Raw genomic sequence first — 19,087 nt, forward strand, 5'->3', positions numbered from 1 at the left:
GTAGTGTTGTGTAGTGTTGTGTAGTGTTGTGTAGTGTAGTGTTGTGTAGTGTAGTGTTGTGTTGTGTAGTGTTGTGTAGTGTAGTGTAGTGTTGTGTAGTGTAGTGTTGTGTAGTGTAGTGTTGTGTAGTGTTGTGTAGTGTAGTGTTGTGTAGTGTTGTGTAGTGTTGTGTAGTGGTATGTTGTGTAGTGTTGTGTTGTGTAGTGTAGTGTTGTGTAGTGTAGTGTAGTATTGTGTTGTGTAGTGTTGTGTAGTGTTGTGGTGTTGTGTAGTGTAGTGTAGTGTAGTGTTGTGTAGTGTAGTGTTGTGTAGTGTAGTGTAGTGTAGTGTTGTGTAGTGTAGTGTTGTGTAGTGTAGTGTAGTGTTGTGTTGTGTAGTGTTGTGTAGTGTAGTGGTATGTAGTGTAGTGTTGTGTAGTGGTGTAGTGTAGTGTACTGTAGTGTTGTGTAGTGTAGTGTTGTGTAGTGGTGTTGTGTAGTGGTGTAGTGTAGTGTACTGTAGTGTTGTGTAGTGTAGTGTTGTGTAGTGGTGTTGTGTAGTGTAGTGTAGTGTAGTGTTGTGTAGTGTTGTGTTGTGTTAAAGTTAGTTAGACAGAAAGATAGATTAGTTCGAAAGAAAGAAAGAAAGATGGATTAGTTAGAAAGAAAGAGAGAAAGATGGATGGATTAGTTAGAAAGAAAAAAAGATTAGTTAGTTAAAAAGAAAGAAAGAAAGAAAGATAGATGGATTAGTAAGAAAGAAAGAAAGAAAGATGGATTAGTTAGAAAGAAAGAAAGAAAGAAAGAAAGAAAGAAAGAAAGAAAGAAAGAAAGAAAGAAAGAAAGAAAGATGGATTAGTTGGAAAGAAAGAAAGATGGATTAGTAAGAAAGAAAGATGGATTAGTTAGAAAGAAAGATTAGTTAGTTAGAAAGAAAGAAAGAAAGAAAGAAAGAAAGAAAGAAAGAAAGAAAGAAAGAAAGAAAGATGGATTAGTTAGAAAGAAAGAAAGATGGATTAGTTAGAAAGAAAAAAGAAAGATGGATTAGTTAGAAAGAAAGAAAGATGGATTAGTTAGAAAGAAAGAAAGAAAGATGGATTAGTTAGAAAGAAAGAAAGAAAGATGGATTAGTTGGAAAGAAAGAAAGATGGATTAGTTAGAAAGAAAGAAAGAAAGATTGATGGATTAGTTGGAAAGAAAGAAAGATGGATTAGTTAGAAAGAAAGAAAGAAAGAAAGAAAGAAAGAAAGAAAGAAAGAAAGAAAGAAAGATTGAAAGAAATATGGATTAGTTAGAAAGAAAGAAAGAACGAAAGAAAGTAAGATTATTTAGTTAGACAGAACGATGGATTAGTTAGAAAGAAAGAAAGAAAGATGGATTAGTTAGAAAGAAAGAAAGATGGATTAGTTAGAAAGAAAGAAAGAAATAAAGAAAGAAAGATGGATTAGTTAGAAAGAAAGAAAGAACAAAAGAAAGAAAGATTAGTTAGTTAGAAAGAAAGAAGGATTAGTTAGAAAGAAAGAAAGAAAGAAAGATGGATTAGTTAGAAAGAAAGAAAGATGAATTAGATAGATATAGTTTGAAAATAGATAGATAGATATAGTTTGAAGATAGATAGATAGATATAGTTTGTAGATAGATAGATAGATAGATAGATAGATAGATATAGTTTGAAGATAGATAGATAGATAGATAGATATAGTTTGTAGATAGATAGATAGATAGATAGATAGATAGATAGATAGATAGATAGATAGATAGATAGATAGATAGATAGATAGATATAGTTTGAAGATGATAGATAGATAGATAGATAGATAGATAGATAGATAGATAGATAGATAGATAGATAGATAGATAGATATAGTTTATTGATAGATAGATAGATAGATAGATAGATAGATAGATAGATATATAGATAGATAGATAGATAGATAGATATAGTTTGAAGATAGATAGATAGATAGATAGATATATAGATAGATAGAGTTTATAGATAGATAGATAGATAGATAGATAGATAGATAGATAGATAGATAGATAGATATATAGATAGATAGATAGATATAGTTTGAAGATAGATAGATAGATAGATAGATAGATAGATAGATAGATATAGTTTGAAGATAGATAGATAGATAGATAGATAGATAGATAGATAGATAGATAGATAGATAGATAGATAGATAGAGTTTGAAGATAGATAGATAGATAGATAGATAGATAGATAGATATAGTTTGAAGATAGATAGATAGATAGATAGATATATAGATAGATAGATAGATAGATATAGTTTATAGATAGATAGATAGATAGATAGATAGATAGATATAGTTTGAAGATAGATAGATAGATAGATAGATAGATATAGTTTGAAGATAGATAGATAGATAGATAGATAGATAGATAGATAGATAGATAGAGTTTATAGATAGATAGATAGATAGATAGATAGAAATAGTTTATAGATAGATAGATAGATAGATAGATAGATAGATAGATATAGTTTGAAGATAGATAGATAGATAGATAGATAGATAGATAGATAGATACAGTTTATAGATAGATAGATAGATAGATAGATAGATAGATAGATAGATAGATAGATAGATAGATAGATAGATAGATAGATAGATATAGTTTATAGATAGATAGATATATAGATAGATATAGTTTGAAGATAGATAGATAGATAGATAGATAGATAGATATAGTTTGAAGATAGATAGATAGATAGATAGATAGATAGATAGATAGATAGATAGATAGATAGATAGATATAGTTTGAAGATAGATAGATAGATAGATAGATAGATAGATAGATAGATAGATAGATAGATAGATAGATAGATAGATAGATAGATAGATAGATAGAATGGTATAGTTTAATTGAGTCTAGGGCTTCAGGGAGTTTAGTTTTGAGTTTTTGGCTTGTGCACTAATGGGCCACCGTAGTCTTGGCTCAATTTGAGCACTCTCCAATGTAAGTCAATGGGATTTTTATGGTTTTTAATATTAATTTTTATGAAAACTGAAAGTCAAATCATTCTGAAAAGATATAGCACACTAAGTCAGAACAGTCTGAAGGTCTGACCCGAGTTTGGAGTTTGTAGAGTTAAAGCTCTAGGAGGAGATAGAGTCAGAAATTTAGGTAAGAAGAATAATAATAATAACTAGAACGTACATTTCCAGAAGAAAATGTGAATGGTGCTTGCAGTGGCAAAACTCGCCACTCACGACTTGCTAGAGTGTGGTACATAATTGCATATGAGCCAAAAACCATGTCTGTACGATGTTCTGGTGGTGAAATATGGCTTATTCATGTTGTTCAGGTGGTTGCTAGGTCGTTCTGGGTGGTTGCTAGGGTGTTTTGGGTGGTTGCTAGGGTGTTCTGGATGGTTGCTATGGTGTTGCTAGGGAGTTCTAAGGTATTTTGGGTGGTTGCTAGGGTGTTGCTAGGGAGTTCTGAGGTATTTTGGGTGGTTGCTATGGTGTTGCTAGGGAGTTCTAAGGTATTTTGGGTGGTTGCTAGGGTGTTATGGGTGGTTCCTAGGGTGTTTTGAGGTGTTTTGGGTGGTTGCTATGGTGTTGCTAGGGTGTTTTAAGGTGTTTTGGGTGGTTGCTAGGGAGTTCTAAGGTATTTTGGGTGGTTGCTATGGTGTTACTAGGTGGTTGGTAGTTTTCACAGATGGTTACTATGGGGTTAGGGCTAAGGTTAGACACTCGGCCGCAGAGTATTTAAAATCTCTATTAAACGAGTGCATTATAATGAGTGCACGAGGCCTGCGGCCTCGTGCATATGAGTGAGTTTTTATAGAGTATTTAAAATCTCTATTAAACGAGTGCATTATAATGAGTGCACGAGGCCTGCGGCCTCGTGCCTATAGCCTATGGTTGCTAGGGTGCTGTAACTGGTTGCTATGGTGTGGCTATGAAGATTTTAGGCCATTACTTATTGGCTGCTGGATAATATAAATCCTCTGAGGGAGAGAGAGGGGGAGACATGCAGGGGTGTCAGGCCCTTTGTGTCTGTGTGTGTGAAAAATGACAGTTGGGATTTGAATTTCTGAAAATTCCGCAATGTTAAGTCAATGGGACTTTTTTGGCCGCTTTTTCGTCCGCTGTGTGAACATCGTACACCCGATCGCTTAGAAAAGATATAGCACACCTCTCCTCAATGAGCCGGTCGTTTTGACACCTCACCCAGGGGTCTGTGACAAACGGTGCGGGGCGAGTTTCGCGCCAAACTTTGTCCAGAATAAAAAGAATAATCAGAAGAATAATAATAAGTATGAGCAATAACACTAATGTTGCTTTGCCTATAGGCAAGCACCATTAACTAGAACGTACATTTCCAGAAGAAAATGTGAATGGTGCTTGCAGTGGCAAAACTCACCACTCGGTTGCTAGAGTGTGGTACATGATTGCATACGAGCCAAAAACCATGTTTGTACGATGTTCTGGTGGTGAGATATGGCTTATTCATGTTGTTTGGGTGGTTGCTAGGGTGTTCTGGGTGGTTGCTATGTGGTTGCTAGGGTGTTCTGGGTGGTTGCTAGGGTGTTATGGGTGGTTGCTAGGTGGTTGCTAGGGTTTTGCTAGGCGGTTGCTAGGGTGTTCTGGGTGGTTGCTAGGTGATTGCTAGGCGGTTGCTAGGGTGTTATGGGTGGTTGCTAGGCGGTTGCTAGGGTGTTCTGGGTGGTTGCTAGGCAGTTGCTAGGGTGTTCTGGGTGGTTGCTAGGCGGTTGCTACACGGTTGCTAGGGTGTTCTGGGTGGTCGCTAGGCGGTTGCTAGGCGGTTGCTAGGGTATTCTGGGTGGTTGCTAGGGTGTTGCTAGGCAGTTGCTAGGGTGTTCTGGGTGGTTGCTAGGGCGTTGCTAGGCAGTTGCTAGGGTATTCTGGGTAGTTGCTATGGTGTTACTAGGTGGTTGGTAGTTGTCACAGATGGTTACTATGGAGTTTGTAGCATTTTATTGGCATGATTTAGCACTTAGCTAATCAAAATTAGCATGTAGCTATTCACTGCTAGCATGTGTAGCATGTAGCAAGTCCTGTTTGCTAGCATGAGTCAAAAGAGCCAACCCCCATCTCTATACGATGTTCTGATGCAGAGATATACGCCTTGCAAAACGGTTGCTAGGGTAATCTGTTTGGTTGCTAGGGAGTGTCTTGGCATTTGCCAATCATGAAGCTCCAAAGTCAGTGTGAATGTATAAAGCAACCCCCATCTCTATACGATGTTTTGATGCAGAGATATAGGTCTTGCAAAATGGTTGCTAGGGTACTCTCTTTTGTTGCTAGGGAGTGGCTTGGCAGCTGCCAATCATGAAACTCCAAAGGCTGCTTGTCAGTATGAATGATATAAACCAACTCCCACGTCTCTGTGACATTCAGAATGGAAGATATCCCTCTTTGGATTTTGGTTGCTAAGGTGCTCGACAGTGGTTGCTAGGGAGGGGCTAGGATGTGTTGAGGTGATTGGGGATTGGGTGTTTGCTGCCCCGAGTCAAACGAGCCCACCCTCATGTTTCTATGACACTTATATCCTGAGATATCCCTTTGATGTCTTTCAATGGAAGTCTATGGAGCTTGTTGCTAAGGAGCTCTAAATGGTTGCTAGGGCGTGGCTTGAAAGCTTCACAATGATCCTGAGAGACTGATTGGTCGTCTGAGTAAAATGAGCCCGTCCCCTTGTCTCTATGACACTGTGATCCAGAGTTATGTTCAATACAAATGCGGTTTCTATGGTGTAGGACAGCCCATTTCATGGGCTGTCCTACACCATAGTACTTTCTTTGGGGCAACTTTGGGCCCCTCCTGCCCCCCAGGGGTGCAACTTTTACCCCATTGTGTGCTATGTTGTTACAGAGCCTACCAGCCTCTTCAAATGTGATCCAGAGTTATGTTCAATAGAATATCGCTTACTATGGTGTAGGACAGCCCATTTCATGGGCTGTCCTACACCATAGTACTTCATTGGGGCAACTTTGGGCCCCTCCTGCCCCCCAGGGGTGCAACTTTTACCCCATTGTGTGGTATGTTCTTACAGAGCCTGCCAGTCTCTTTAAATGTGCCAAATTACACGTTTCTGCGACATCCTTGCTCTGAGCTATGAGTCTGTGAATTTTGGTTGCTAAGGTGCTCGACAATGGTTGCTAGGGAGGGGCTAGGAAGTGTTGATGTGATTTATGATTGGCTGTTTGCTGCCCCGAGTCAAACGAGACCACCCTCATGTTTCTATGACTCTTCTATCCAGAGATATCCATTTGATCTCTTTCAATGGAAGTCTATGGAACTTGTTGCTAAGGTGCTCTACATGGTTGCTAGGGGCGTGGCCTGATAGCTTCACAATGATCCGGAGAGACTGATTGGTCGTCTGAGTAAAATGAGCCCGCCCCCTTGTCTCTATGACACTGTGATCCAGAGTTATGTTCAATACAAAATCGCTTGCTCTCTCTCTCTCTCCATTTCATGGGACGTCCTACACCATGTTAAGTCAATGGGAAACTTTCGGGCGCTCCTGCCCCCCAGGGGTGCAACTTTTTCCCCATTGTGAGGTATATTCTTAAAGAGCCTGCCAGTCTCTCCAAATGTGGTAAATTTCACATTTCTACGAAATCCTCGCTCTGAGCTATGAGGCGTCAAAGTTTGACGTAATGTTAAGTCTATGGGATTTTTCGGCGACTTTTTCGCCCCTGGGGCGAACACCGCACCCCCGATCGCTTGTAAAAGTCATAGCACACCATTCCCGAATAGGCCGCACGATTTGACACCTCATTCATGGGTCTGTGACAAAAACTGCGGGAGGAGTAGCGCGTCAAAAAAACGGCGGAATAAGAAGTAGGAAGAATAATAAGTATGACGGATAACAATAATGATGCCTTGCTAAAGCAAGCACCATTAACTAGAACGTACATTTCCAGAAGAAAATGTGAATGGTGCTTGCAGTGGCAAAACTCACGACCCGGTTGCACATGAGTATATTATATTCTTTTTATTGTTTTAAATGGCACAACTCACTCGTTTCTGTGAAGGACCCAGTAGAGTATACATGAGCAGTTACTTTACAATCAGGCACTTAACTCTGACACACGAGATCTGACGGATCGCGGTGCACATTAATACTTCAATGAAAATTAAATATAATTTAACAGTTGTTTTCAATTTCATTTGTAGTTGAAATAAATAAAAAAATAAGTGCATTTTAAAGTTTAGAATTAAGAAATGAGAAAATGTTACAATACCATACTACACCATCTGGTCATAATTGTCATGAACTTGTTCAGCGATCGCTGGACGCCATTAATGGTCATCAGGTCGCAAAATTTATTTGAATACAAATTGATGATTGTTTAAATATATCAATATTCCTTCAATTATGCACACTTCTGAATTAAAATGCCAATTGGATGCTGTTCAGTGAAGCTGTGTGAAGACACGTCAACAGTTGTATCTGAATATGAATGCATGTTATTCTGTTCAAAGCATCAAACATTAATTGACCGTTGATACCCTGTACATGTAGCGGTCTTGATTTTATAAATGTTGAGTATATAAAGCTCATTTAAATGTAAACTTTTAAATTACCCGACCACTTACCATCTAAAAGAACCATCTGTGAATATACCTGGATCTTCTCTGAAGTTCACAAGAAAATATTCATAATGTGTCAATGATGACTAACTTTCAATAACATTCAATAAAGACAAAAACACAGTGTGTGTCAATTAACCAAATGTTTATTGAAAATATTTTTTTAAATGCCTGTTGTGTCAAATTCCACCCAGCCAATGGATTAGATCAGGGATGGGCCACTTGGGTCCTGGAGGGCCACTGTCCTGCAGAGTTTAGCTCCAACCCTAATTAAACACACCTGAAAAAGGCAATCGATGTTTTCAGGATTACTAGATAGATACAGGCAGGTGAGTTATCATCAGGGCTGAAGCTAAACTCTGCAGGACAGTGGCCCTCCAGGACCGGAGTTGCCCATCCCTGGATTAGATCCTAGTGTTGTACTAGTTATAGATATACTTTGTATTAAAATTATCTTTAAAGCATTACCCCTAAGATTATAAATATATATATTTTTTATTTATTATGTACTAGTTTAGCCTATAGTGCTGAGAATTTTGTTGTGAATACATTTGTAAAAATGCTCTTTATTTGAAGGAGTGGGTAGCTCTGAAAAGAGCCGTTGTTGTCTTTAAAAAGACATTTGGTTTCAACTTTGGAGTTCCACCCGCAGACCGTCTCTCAGGTTTGCTCAGGAGAAGCTGGTTTCAATCTGCGCTCAGGTGAACTCGGTCTCTGGTGTTTCTATGCTGAATGGCACGCATCTGTCTCCCTGGATATCCTGAGGGCAGAGGAGATAAAACATATATGATAATGTTAGTGAATTTATTTGAATTGTTTACTTATTGAGCAGCATAGTTGATGGGTCAGATGTAAGCCTTTAGTTTTTACATCAAATCATACATCTTTGAACAAAACCCATGGTTTTTCCTGCATTTAACTTTTTTAGCATTTATTAATCTTTGTTAGTGATTTTTTACATTTACTAATACGGTACATTGTTCAAATCAAAAGTTGTAAGTGTTAACATTAGTAAATGCAGTGAACTAACATTAATAAACAGTGAACAGCAGTTTTTAAAATAAATAACTGTCAAAAAGTTCATACTGGAGTGATTAATATCATAAAGCACATAGCAAGTTGTTGTTAGCTAGCTGTTCATTTTATTCAATTGTTAGCTATATGTTAGAAAATAAAGACTATTAGTTAAAATAAACCTTTTGATTCTATTATTTTTAGTTTAACTTTTTAATAGCAATATGATTATATAACAAAATTATGAAATCCAGTGGTAAAATCTGCTCTTTTTTTAAAATAAGAGAGCAAGATAGGACAACAGTGTCTGTTGGCCACCAACGAAGACATTTGACGCGGGAAAAACCCTGAAACAATTGTATAATAAAATGCACTGAAATACTACACCTTATCAGTAGTATTGACCTCAGTGTGCTTCTTCCTCTGCTTCGTCCTCTGCTTCTTCCTCTGCTTCTTCATTCTTCAGAGTTGTCCTCAATGCCATAGATATTTGGACCTGTTCTCTGGGCAATGAAATTAATAAATGAACAATGGGATCACGAATACACCCATACTAATAAAAATTTAAAAACAAACTCAGAAATAAAACTTACGGAAAGAAATTGACACATAATCTGGTATCCAGCTCGTCGTCGTCATTGATGTAGCACACGTGATCTTCTCAGACAATCTCACTTCATTTGGCTGGTTCATGAAAAACATAAAAATCAAAATTAGAGATTCAAATATAACATTTCCATTAAAACGCGGTTATGCAAAGCAGTAGTACACAGCTAAAGCAAAAAAATGTAACACTTAGCTTTAGAAGGTAAATTGCACACTCATATCCAGACAGGACTGCTATGGTCTCCCAATTCTTCCTGCAACTTTACAGAAGGGCACATATCAATCATAGAATAGCAGGGGACTGCATATCCCACACAGATTGTCACAAATTTTGTAGATTGAACATCAATTCAAGTTAAAATGTATGTTATAAGGTCAAAATCAAACATTACAATGGTGTCTTGCTACTTCTCTCTTTCCCTTGTCTTTTATAACTTACTGCCACTGTTGCACTGACTGTCTGTGTCCTCCCTGGAGCTGTCACACTAGTCCTCTGTCCTTCCTGCTGCTGCTGCTGCTGCTGCTGACGTTGCTCCTTCCTCGTAGCTCAGTGGTATAAACCCTTAAAATGACCTAACCACAATCTCTAACGCCACAATCTAACCGCAACACGACCATACGCGCCAACCCGTTTGATGAAGGCTGTCGAAGTCCCGTTGATGTCATGAATCCAGGTCCATTGGCAACGGTTCCGTATGGCATAACAACCCAACCATACGCGCCCAACCGTTTGTATAAGGCCGCGGAAGCCCCACTGTAGTCATTAGTAGCGGATGCAGTGGCAAACGGTTCCGTATGGCATACTAGCTACCACAACATACAACAATACCGGTCCATCACAAAAACTCATTTACGCAAAATACAGTACACGGGATTGTGATAACTATGATAACTATGCAAGACACCTGACTGAAGGCACAAATCCGGATGAGAGATGTATATATGATCCAGTAGAGTGTTCTTTTTGGTTGTTGCTGTGGTGATCAGTTGCGTGTATCCTTTAGACTGGAACAATTCCAGAACAGTTTTATTCCCTGCGCTGAGGTGATCCTCATTAAAATCTCCACAGATTAGTACTGGATGTTCGTCCACGATGTCCAAATAATCCAGCAGACTCTTCAAGTTTTTCGAGAACTCTTCAAATCCGTAGTGTGGCGGCCTGTACACAGCAGCGATCGTTGCTTTGATCGGGCTATCCACTTTGATGACGACATACTCCAGATCGGTCACATCTTGTATAAACTGCCTAGGCTGAGCAGAAATATGCTCTTTGCAATATATTGCGACTCCACCACCAGCTTTCTGTGCAATTTCTTGGTGTGTCGAGTAGGAGACATGTCTGTTTCGCATAAATGCGTTGTACCCTTCCAGTTGGACGTGGGGTGTCATGAGTGACCCGGTCAGGTGAGTTTCCGTCATGCAAAGAATATCCGACAGAAGCAGTTCGTGATGGCATCGGATATCTTCGATGTGTGATGACAGTCCTTCTGTGTTGTGATGGATTATTTTCAGCGTTTGATCCAAGTTGGTTTCCCTAACCTGCTGTAAAAGCGGCATGATTCCTTCGAATGATGCTCTCGTCATGTTTTCCAACGATGCTGTGACTGTAGCATCGGCATAGATCTTCTTTTCGCTGAAGTCCGTGATGTGTAGTCCACGAAGCGAGGTCGTTCTGCTGAGGGCAACGTAGGCCATTCCCGGCTCGAAAATCTTCTTCAGTGAAACCACGGCATTCTCCAACGTCATGCCTTGGACTTTGTGAGCTGTGCAGGCGTAGGCCAACTTGATGGGGAATTGTCGACGAACGGCTCCTTTCCTCAGACTTTCTTCGGATCTCTCGATGTACACACAGTCGTCGTCTTCACCTTGCACCCTTTTGCGGTTTTTCTTCCCTGCATGTGGATTGTCGAGCTGAAGCCCTAGCATGTGTACGGTGTCGATTCCATCTTTTGTCTTATTGACAATACGAGAAATCTTCCCAAAGCACCCATTGCATAGACCGTCCTCGACATCCAAATTCCTAGTCACCATTATGCGTACTCCCAACGCAATTTGTATGGTGTCAGGCAAGTCGTCCTTTTTACCGGTGACGGGCCTCGTTTGTCTCTTCATCCCTCCCGTTCTTGGGTCTTTCCTGTAGTCTTCGGCATCGATGGTAATGATGTCAGTGTGAAGAGCATGGATTGTTTCAGTGTTGTGTCTGTGGACTTCCTTGTTGGTGGCAAATACGTGCAGTGCATCACACGGGCAGTCTTTGGGGTCCTTCACTGCCTGGAGCAACAAAGCTCGATCTTCTTCGGCAAGGTCGTCGGTCTTCTGCTTCACCCGTATGCGGTTTAAAAGTTGGGCAAAAGCCAAGTCTTCTTTCTGACGCATGATCTCGGAGAGAGTAACCATTTGGAAATGGTCTTTCCAGAAGTCCAGGACATCCTCTTCGTACACACAGAGGGGTTTGGCTTTACCCAGAGGTGGCAGTTGATAAAAGTCGCCCACGGCGAGGACAGAGATTCCCCCGAAAGGTTTCTTGCTGCCTTTGATTTGCTGACATCTCCAGTTGATGTAGGCAAAAAGATCCTTCGAAATCATGGACACTTCATCGATGATAAGAATCTCCACGTCGCGTAGTGTTGCTCGAAGCTCATCTAGGGCATTTCCAAGTCCTTGATACGGTGGCTTCAGATTCCTTGGAAGTTTCAAAATGGAATGGAGTGTTTTACCGGAAATGTTGAATGCGGCCGTTCCAGTAAACGCACTCAAGAGCACCGTAGGCACGGAGAGATCCCCTTCCTCCCGTAGTCGAGGCAGTTGTCGCAGAATCTTGGTCGCTTCCGTGTATATGCACTTGATGACGTGCGATTTGCCACAACCAGCACCACCTGACACGAAGTAGAAAAACTGTTCTGGATTATGACCCCACACACGCTTCTGACACCACTGGCAGACCGTGTAGAATATGGCTGCCTGCGTCTCATTGAGACTTCTGAACAACTTCCTGACAAATTCAACACTCATCTGCGGTGCCTCTATTCGTGGCACGACCCCGTCTCCATGTTCAAGAACCTGGAATTCTGGGATATCATCTTGTACGTCCTCATCATCCGGAATGATGTCTTGTCGTTCGGCGACGCACTCCAAGCGATCCACTTCTACTTCAGGTGCAAAAGCGTTCCATGCGTTCTCAGGCGGTCCTTGCCGTTCCAGCTGATCGAATGCCTTGTCCAACTCGTCACTGTGTTTTTCAAACTTCTCCTTGTTCGCTTGAACTATGGCACAGACAGGAAACAGCAAACCAGGGTGAGAAGGTAGTTCCACAGATGCACCTTTGTAAAACGTCTCGTAGGTTGGAAATCTTGGAGGTTTAAGCTGTTCGTTGGTCCGATGCGGCATATAAAGCTTTAGTAATCTACAGTAAAACTTTTCGGGTTGTTTTTTCTCCGAATAACGTGCAAACCTAATGATTGCAGCCTTCCCAGACGTTCTTTTCTGAAAAAAACCCATGCCGTTGAGCAGCCGGTGAACATTTTTGCCTTCCATTTGCTGACCATACACGATGCGGCACTCCGAAGCAAAATCTGCCAGGCACATCTTTTCAAAATCACGCGTTTGAGGCCTTGCCCTGTATTTATCGATCATCCCCGACATCCAGACGTCCTCTGAATCTGGATTTTTATTTTGTAGGACACTAAGGGGAAGACTCATCTTTAGCGCGTCATCATCCGTCGGTAGAAACACAACACTTCGTGAACACTTCTTCAACGGTAAGCTGCATGTTCGTGCCACAGACTCCTGAGCGCTAACTTGCCTGTGTTTGGAGTAGGCTTGCATTATCTGCTTCATCTCATCTTCCTCGCTAACGTTCGTCTCGCGCACACTCTTGATTACGTTTTTAAGTAAATCGCCCATTTCATTCTCCGGCTTGGAAATGTACGAAAGCATGTACATAACGCAGCTAAAAGCGTCAAGAACGAACTGAATGTCCATATTGGCGTTCCATGCCCTTAATAAATCGGGATTGTATCCATTCACCCAAGACTCCTTTGGATCACGCTTCAGCAGAATCACGTTGGCATTGGACAATGCTTTGACGTTCTCATTGTAATCCTCGATGGACATCTTACACGCTGTCAGTAGCTCTGACAAGCTGTCAAAGGAGGCTTGGGGGTCATTCAACAGATCCCACACCGGCTTGAGTTTGGTCCTGGCTTCGCTCATTGCCTTTCGAGCAGCTTCCTGTCTCAACTTCCTTCTGTCCGCTTGCTTTTGTGCTTCCTCGTGCTCTTCTTCAGGACGCTGTGGTTGTGTGGTTTTAGACGCAAACATGCAGCTTCCGGATGGAGAAGTGTCCGTGTCATCCTCTTCTTCAGGACGCTGTGGTCGCGGACGAGTGATCTTGGTGCTAGACACCGGTAGTTTGGGGAACCCAAATCGACACAGTACATTTCCCTTCTTACAGGACTTTGAATGGTTCCTGCTGTGAAGCTGGACCTCTGTGACGATCCGGTGAAGCTCAGGATCAGCCGAGGAATCGGGCAACCGGCAGGTTATGTTGCGGTCGATAAAGTTACAAACATCCTCATCAGAGTCCTGTTCAAACTCGGGTGCGTCCTTTATCCAAACAAGAAGATGGATATGTGGGCTTCCTCTAGCTTGGAACTCCACTCGGTAAAAGTAGTCCTCAACTTCACCAATGGGTTGGGCTGGCGACAAAAGCAGATGAGTCATTAGCGCATCCACCCGTTTCTCAAACATACGCATGACAGTGACTGGGTTGCTTCGGAGGATTTCACACTTCGTCGACCAGTCAAGCTCGGAAAAGTCGACGTGTTCACGTTGTTGGGCCTTGATTGCGGTTATTACTTCAGGCCATCTCATTTCGGCTGCGCTGAACGTGCAAAAAAACGTAGGGGCTCCTAACTGTCTTATCATAGCCTGTAGATCTCGCAAAGTTTTCTCCCAATACGATGGAGTGCCTCTCAGTGGTTGCATGAACCGTGTGGCGTCTCTGTTGTGTAGCAATCTTTCAACCTCCCGGTTGTCTTGAAGCAGTCTGTTGGAAATTCTCCGGCCATCTCTTGTAATAGGTTTGCCTTTTCGCAACTGGATAGACATGCTGTTTCTAGCCAGGTGCGTTTCCGTTACAAACTGTGCAAAGAAAAGATAACTCTGATCTTTTGCAAAACGCGTGTCCACGCTGAACAATCTCGCGTTGAAATACATACTGGGAGATATTGAAATTTGTCTTTCCTCGTCAATGGAATTCTGTCCAGTGGGGAATTGAACAGGGAACGCCATGGCTTCCAGCTTTGGGATTTTGAAAAATCCAACAGGCTTATGTCCTTGTGCAGGTGCGATACTAAATATTCCCTCACCGTACGACAAGATCTCCTGTCCGATGTCGGGCGGCTGCATGCACGTGTCTAATGTGAGGCCGGGTCGAAGCTCATCCTTTTCCTCAACGCTAACTTGTTGCTCATCCTGCTCAGCAACATCGACTTCTTGTTGCTTCTCAGAGACATCAGCTTCCTCGTCTAGGTGACTTTCAGAGACGTCAGCTTCCTCGTCTAGGGGACTTTCAAATACAGCAGTTTCTCTTATGGAGATATCCCTGTATTCTGAATGCATTGCTTTCAGCTTTGATAAAGCTGCAAGCACGTTATGCATATTCACAGTCTGGAACTGCTGGTATCCTTTAAACTTAACGTGTCTCTTCAGCTTCACCTGCAGCAGCTGGGCCTCACTTCTTGGTCTTGGCAGAGAGTTGACAGTCTTCTCCATCTCAGAGGGCACACACACGACGGCACCACGTACTGCTCTCTGCTGTCCTTTGGGTAATGAAACTATTTTTGCAAATGGTAAAATTTTTGCAATGAGTTGACGCTCAAGGACATTTAATTCATCCAATTCCGCAGGGATTGGTGGCAACTCCAGTTTGTTAGCTGCTGCAATTGAAGACATCTGTCCTCTCTTAAGATGGTTGTCACAAGTGTGGCAAATCCATTCCTGTCTTCTCTCTTCCGGTACTACGCAGGAACCTGAGCAGGCACTATCACAAGCGTGAACATACTTCCCGGTTAGGCAAGACGCTGCAACATGAACGTTTTTGTCATATCTCGTTCTATTACAGACCTTGACTTGATTAGGAAACAGGGCTCTGTGGCAGACTGTGCAGACATGTGTAGGGCCATGCTGAATCTTACACCGGAATGCATGTATGGCACTTTCCATCGCTTTGTTAACCAAAGGCTGGGGTGTTTCTTGGCTGGAACGGATGTAAGGTCTATATTTCCTTTTTATCCTGAGTGCGCATTGCAATCGATGAAAAACGCGATATGTAGCATCGGCAGCACATTTCTGGGTCTTGTGCAGGGTACATCGCAGGATGTGATGTGCTCTGAACTCTGGGTCGCCTGCATATCTCTTTACCATGTAGGCTTTCATTTTCCTTTGGAAGAGAGTATCGGTGCTGTACCTCTTCTTAATGTACTCTTTCTTCTTCTTCTGGAAGAGAGCATCTGTGCTGTACCGCTTATTAATGTACTCTTTCTTCTTCTTCTGGAAGAGAGCATCTGTGCTGTACCGCTTATTAAAGTACTCTTTCTTCTTCTTCTGGAAGAGAGCATCGGTGCTGTACCGCTTATTAAAGTACTCTTTCTTCTTCTTCTGGAAGAGAGCATCTGTGCTGTATCTCTTCTTTGTATACTCTTTCATCTTCCTCTGAAAGAGAGCATCTGTACTGTATCTCTTCTTTGTATACTCTTTCATCTTTGTCTGGAAGACAGTATCCGTGGAGTATCTTTTCACTATATACTGTTTAATTTTGTTTCGGAAGAGAGGATCTTGATTATACTTTACCTTATTTGCTTCTTTTTTCTTTGATTTGTATTGCAAGGAAGTGGCATATCTCCGTCTCTCACAGTCCCTTTTTTTATGTTTCCTGGTGGCATAAGATGCAGCCATGTCCTTAGGTTCTCCAGCTTGTTTTGAAATTGTAAATGTTTTACGCATCTCTTTTCTTCTCCTGTGCTTATTTGTTCTATCTACCACATCTTGGTTTTCAGCTCCTGAGCCAACAAGATTTACTTTGGCTCCAACATGTGTTACTGGTTCTGGTAGAGCTGAAATCATTTGTGATACCTGTTCACAGACAGATGTTGAAGGCATCTGGACAGACTGTTGCTCTGTTTCAAAAGATACAGGCATGAATTCATAGCTGGTCTCATCACCACGATCCTGGAAGATCTTGAGAACTCTGTCTGCCATGTCACTCAGGTGGGTGAAAGTCAACATGACAGCAGTTCCATGGCCAGTAGGATGGGGCAAGCCTGCAGCAGTCCTCGAGTGAGAATCAAAGTATCCGTACCGTCCAGATCCGTCTCTGAACACAGCAATACACTCAGGAGCAACAATGAGCAAAGCATGCCTGACATCTGTGGAGAGACACTGCAGTCTTTCAGTGAGTGGAATGCACCACTCTTCAGTGCCAGGGATCCCTGTGGCTCTGAGGTATCCGATCATCACTCCTGACTTCAGCACATTGTGTGTCCGGTTAAATGATGCAACACTCAACGGTATTTCCTCCATCGTCAGAAGGTTGCGATTAAACTGTCTTTCAGCAATAAGCTGCAATTTAATGCTGACATATAACGCATCTCCCTCCTCTAGAATTCTATCAAGGTCAGGCATCTTGAACGCAATCCCTTCACTCTGGTTGGCCAAAAATGTCAACGCAACACAGGTGCACTGATGATTTCTTGAGAAACTGTCATACCTATAATCACCCTGACAATGAGATGCCTGCACAGACAAAACCCTGGGTGCAATATCACCACCTTCTGCATGCATTCTACCCGAAAACTGAGCTACAGCTGCACTGGTGCTTGCCTGTTCAACCTGTAAATAATCATTCATGAAATTAGGCTGCTGGTCAAAATTAGTGCTCTGTGTTAAATTTTAAATCACAATTCATAGTGTTTGACATAAATACATTTTTGAAAAGTTATAAAGAAACTTAAAAAAAGGCAAAAAATGTGTTTGTAAATTATGATACACTTATTAGCTCAATGTTTTTTGAGCATCAAATCCGCATATATTCATATTAGAATGATTTCTAATGAGCTGAGAGACAGCTGATGCGAGCTTGACTAAAGTGACCAGCTAGAACTAACGCTAGGCTGGATTTAATCATAAGGTGTAAATTGCAATCAAGGTTGTTCTTTTTTTTTTTTTTTTTTTACAAATCAAGCACTCAAATTTAATCGAGGAATCATAACAGTCCTAGTCCCAAACATTAAGGTGCCCTGAAATTAGCATGTTGAAATCCAAGACACAGATATCAATAGTACCCGGTTATTTCTGGAGGCTCTGGTCTGTTCATCCTCAAGGTCCTCCTTTCGCCGACGCACTTGTTGAGCCTGAGATCTCTTTCCTTTCCGCGGCATCCTTTAAAATATGAAGAGATAAAAATAATAATTGTTGACAAATTTATCTAACTAGGTAACTTCTAAAAGTAGAGATTTTACTTTCAATACTCAAAACATCAAAATTAACCATGTATTTATTTTTAATCCTCAAAAGTAATGCATAATAAAATACACTTATTTGTTAGTCAAATTCATTTTGACAGGACATTCTCCCTTTGATAGGCACATACTTTGAAACGTCTCCCGATGTAACTGCTGTTGAGCCTGAAAAGATAACAACTGTAGTACTCTCAGGAAGAAAAAACAAAACAGTTAAACAACAATGAAAGAGACACTGTGTAAACTTGTAAAATATATATATATATTTTTTTTTTTTTTGTGGGGAGCGGGGGTGAGAAATTAAATGCTCTCTGCAGAAAACGCCAAAACACAAGGAACCTGTAAAGACACAGAACAGAAAGACGTATTAGAGCACAGGGACTACAATTATGGTGATGTGATGAAAATGTCATAGTACAGCTTAAGAAACCATATTAATACTAACCAAGGAGAAAAGTGCAGCAGAAGATGCAGGTTGTGCTCTGATCAGTCAGTCTGAAAAAAATAACAATAACAACATAATGAAAAATGACTAAACTCGAGTTAACTATCCATAACTTATTCAATATTAATTATATATCTATCTCAAGAATCTTTTTTTATCTCAAGAAGAGTCTTTTTCTTGAAGTACATTCTTTTCAAGAAGCAAAGTTATGTCAAATATGCGTCCTAAAACCTCTGATGGACTGGCCATCCAAAGTTTCTTGCATAAACAAAACAGTTTTTATTTTAAAAGCTTTTTTTTTATCCTGATCATTTTTTAACTATAACCAGGGTTCGTGCAGGTTTCAGTAAGTCAAATTTAAGACCTTTTTAAGACATTTTAAGACCATAAAGATTTAAATTTAAGACCTACATGACGCATTAACCAGCAAATAACAAATACAATTAGCATCAATATGCACTTTTTGTTTACATAAACATTAAAATAATAACGTAAAAAATGATGGCTAGATTTTAAAAGAGTGTCTTGCAACATTATCTACTAATGTACAAGTTCAAATAACGTTTTGACAAAAAAGGTTTTATAAAAAGATAAACCTCACGTATTTCAGCCTTTAAATAATCTTTTATATAATTTATATCAAAAAAAGATAAATGACTGACATTCACAATGCACATTAGCTTATCTTTTATTATTAATAGTAAGATTTGGTCCGATTTTCCCGTTGCGTCTGTCGTTGCTATGCAACCATGCACTGCGCTCTCCACAACGACAAAGAAGTTTTAGTAGCTAGCTAATGGATTTCCACCACTGATAAACGCTTGCTGTAGCCATTATTTATTTACGGAGAAGAGAAAAACACCTGTAGTGTTTGGGTGCACGGTGCACCCCCATCCTTCATGTTGACTGAGCTTTCAATGTTGTTACGGAA

General features: G+C 40.7%; 1 protein-coding gene across 4 annotated transcripts; it reads right to left on the reverse strand.

Moving 5' to 3' along the window:
• Positions 1 to 8,024: 8,024 nt before the first annotated feature.
• LOC306998041 (uncharacterized protein) lies at positions 8,025 to 17,966 on the reverse strand. 4 transcript variants are annotated; one of them, XR_013797496.1, is made up of 5 exons: positions 17,843 to 17,966; positions 17,535 to 17,631; positions 9,180 to 9,452; positions 8,974 to 9,089; positions 8,032 to 8,332 (listed from the first exon to the last, which is right to left on the reverse strand). XR_013797496.1 is itself a non-coding variant. In XM_079611777.1 (4 exons), the coding sequence occupies exon 1, from the start codon at positions 12,577 to 12,579 to the stop codon at positions 10,039 to 10,041; it is 2,541 nt and encodes an 846-aa protein (XP_079467903.1). In that variant the 5' UTR covers positions 12,580 to 12,656; the 3' UTR covers positions 8,026 to 8,332; positions 8,974 to 9,082; positions 9,180 to 9,452; positions 9,632 to 10,038. The 4 variants fall into 4 exon arrangements, 3 of the variants coding, with proteins under 3 accessions (XP_079467904.1, XP_079467903.1, XP_079467902.1); XM_079611777.1 differs by lacking the exons at positions 17,535 to 17,631; positions 17,843 to 17,966 and adding an exon at positions 9,632 to 12,656 and having other exon boundaries at positions 8,026 to 8,332; positions 8,974 to 9,082; XM_079611776.1 differs by lacking the exons at positions 17,535 to 17,631; positions 17,843 to 17,966 and adding an exon at positions 9,632 to 12,656 and having other exon boundaries at positions 8,026 to 8,332.
• Positions 17,967 to 19,087: the final 1,121 nt, after the last annotated feature.

Source organism: Phoxinus phoxinus (assembly GCF_949152265.1).
Source record: "Phoxinus phoxinus genome assembly, chromosome: 5".
NCBI lineage: Eukaryota > Metazoa > Chordata > Actinopteri > Cypriniformes > Leuciscidae > Phoxinus > Phoxinus phoxinus.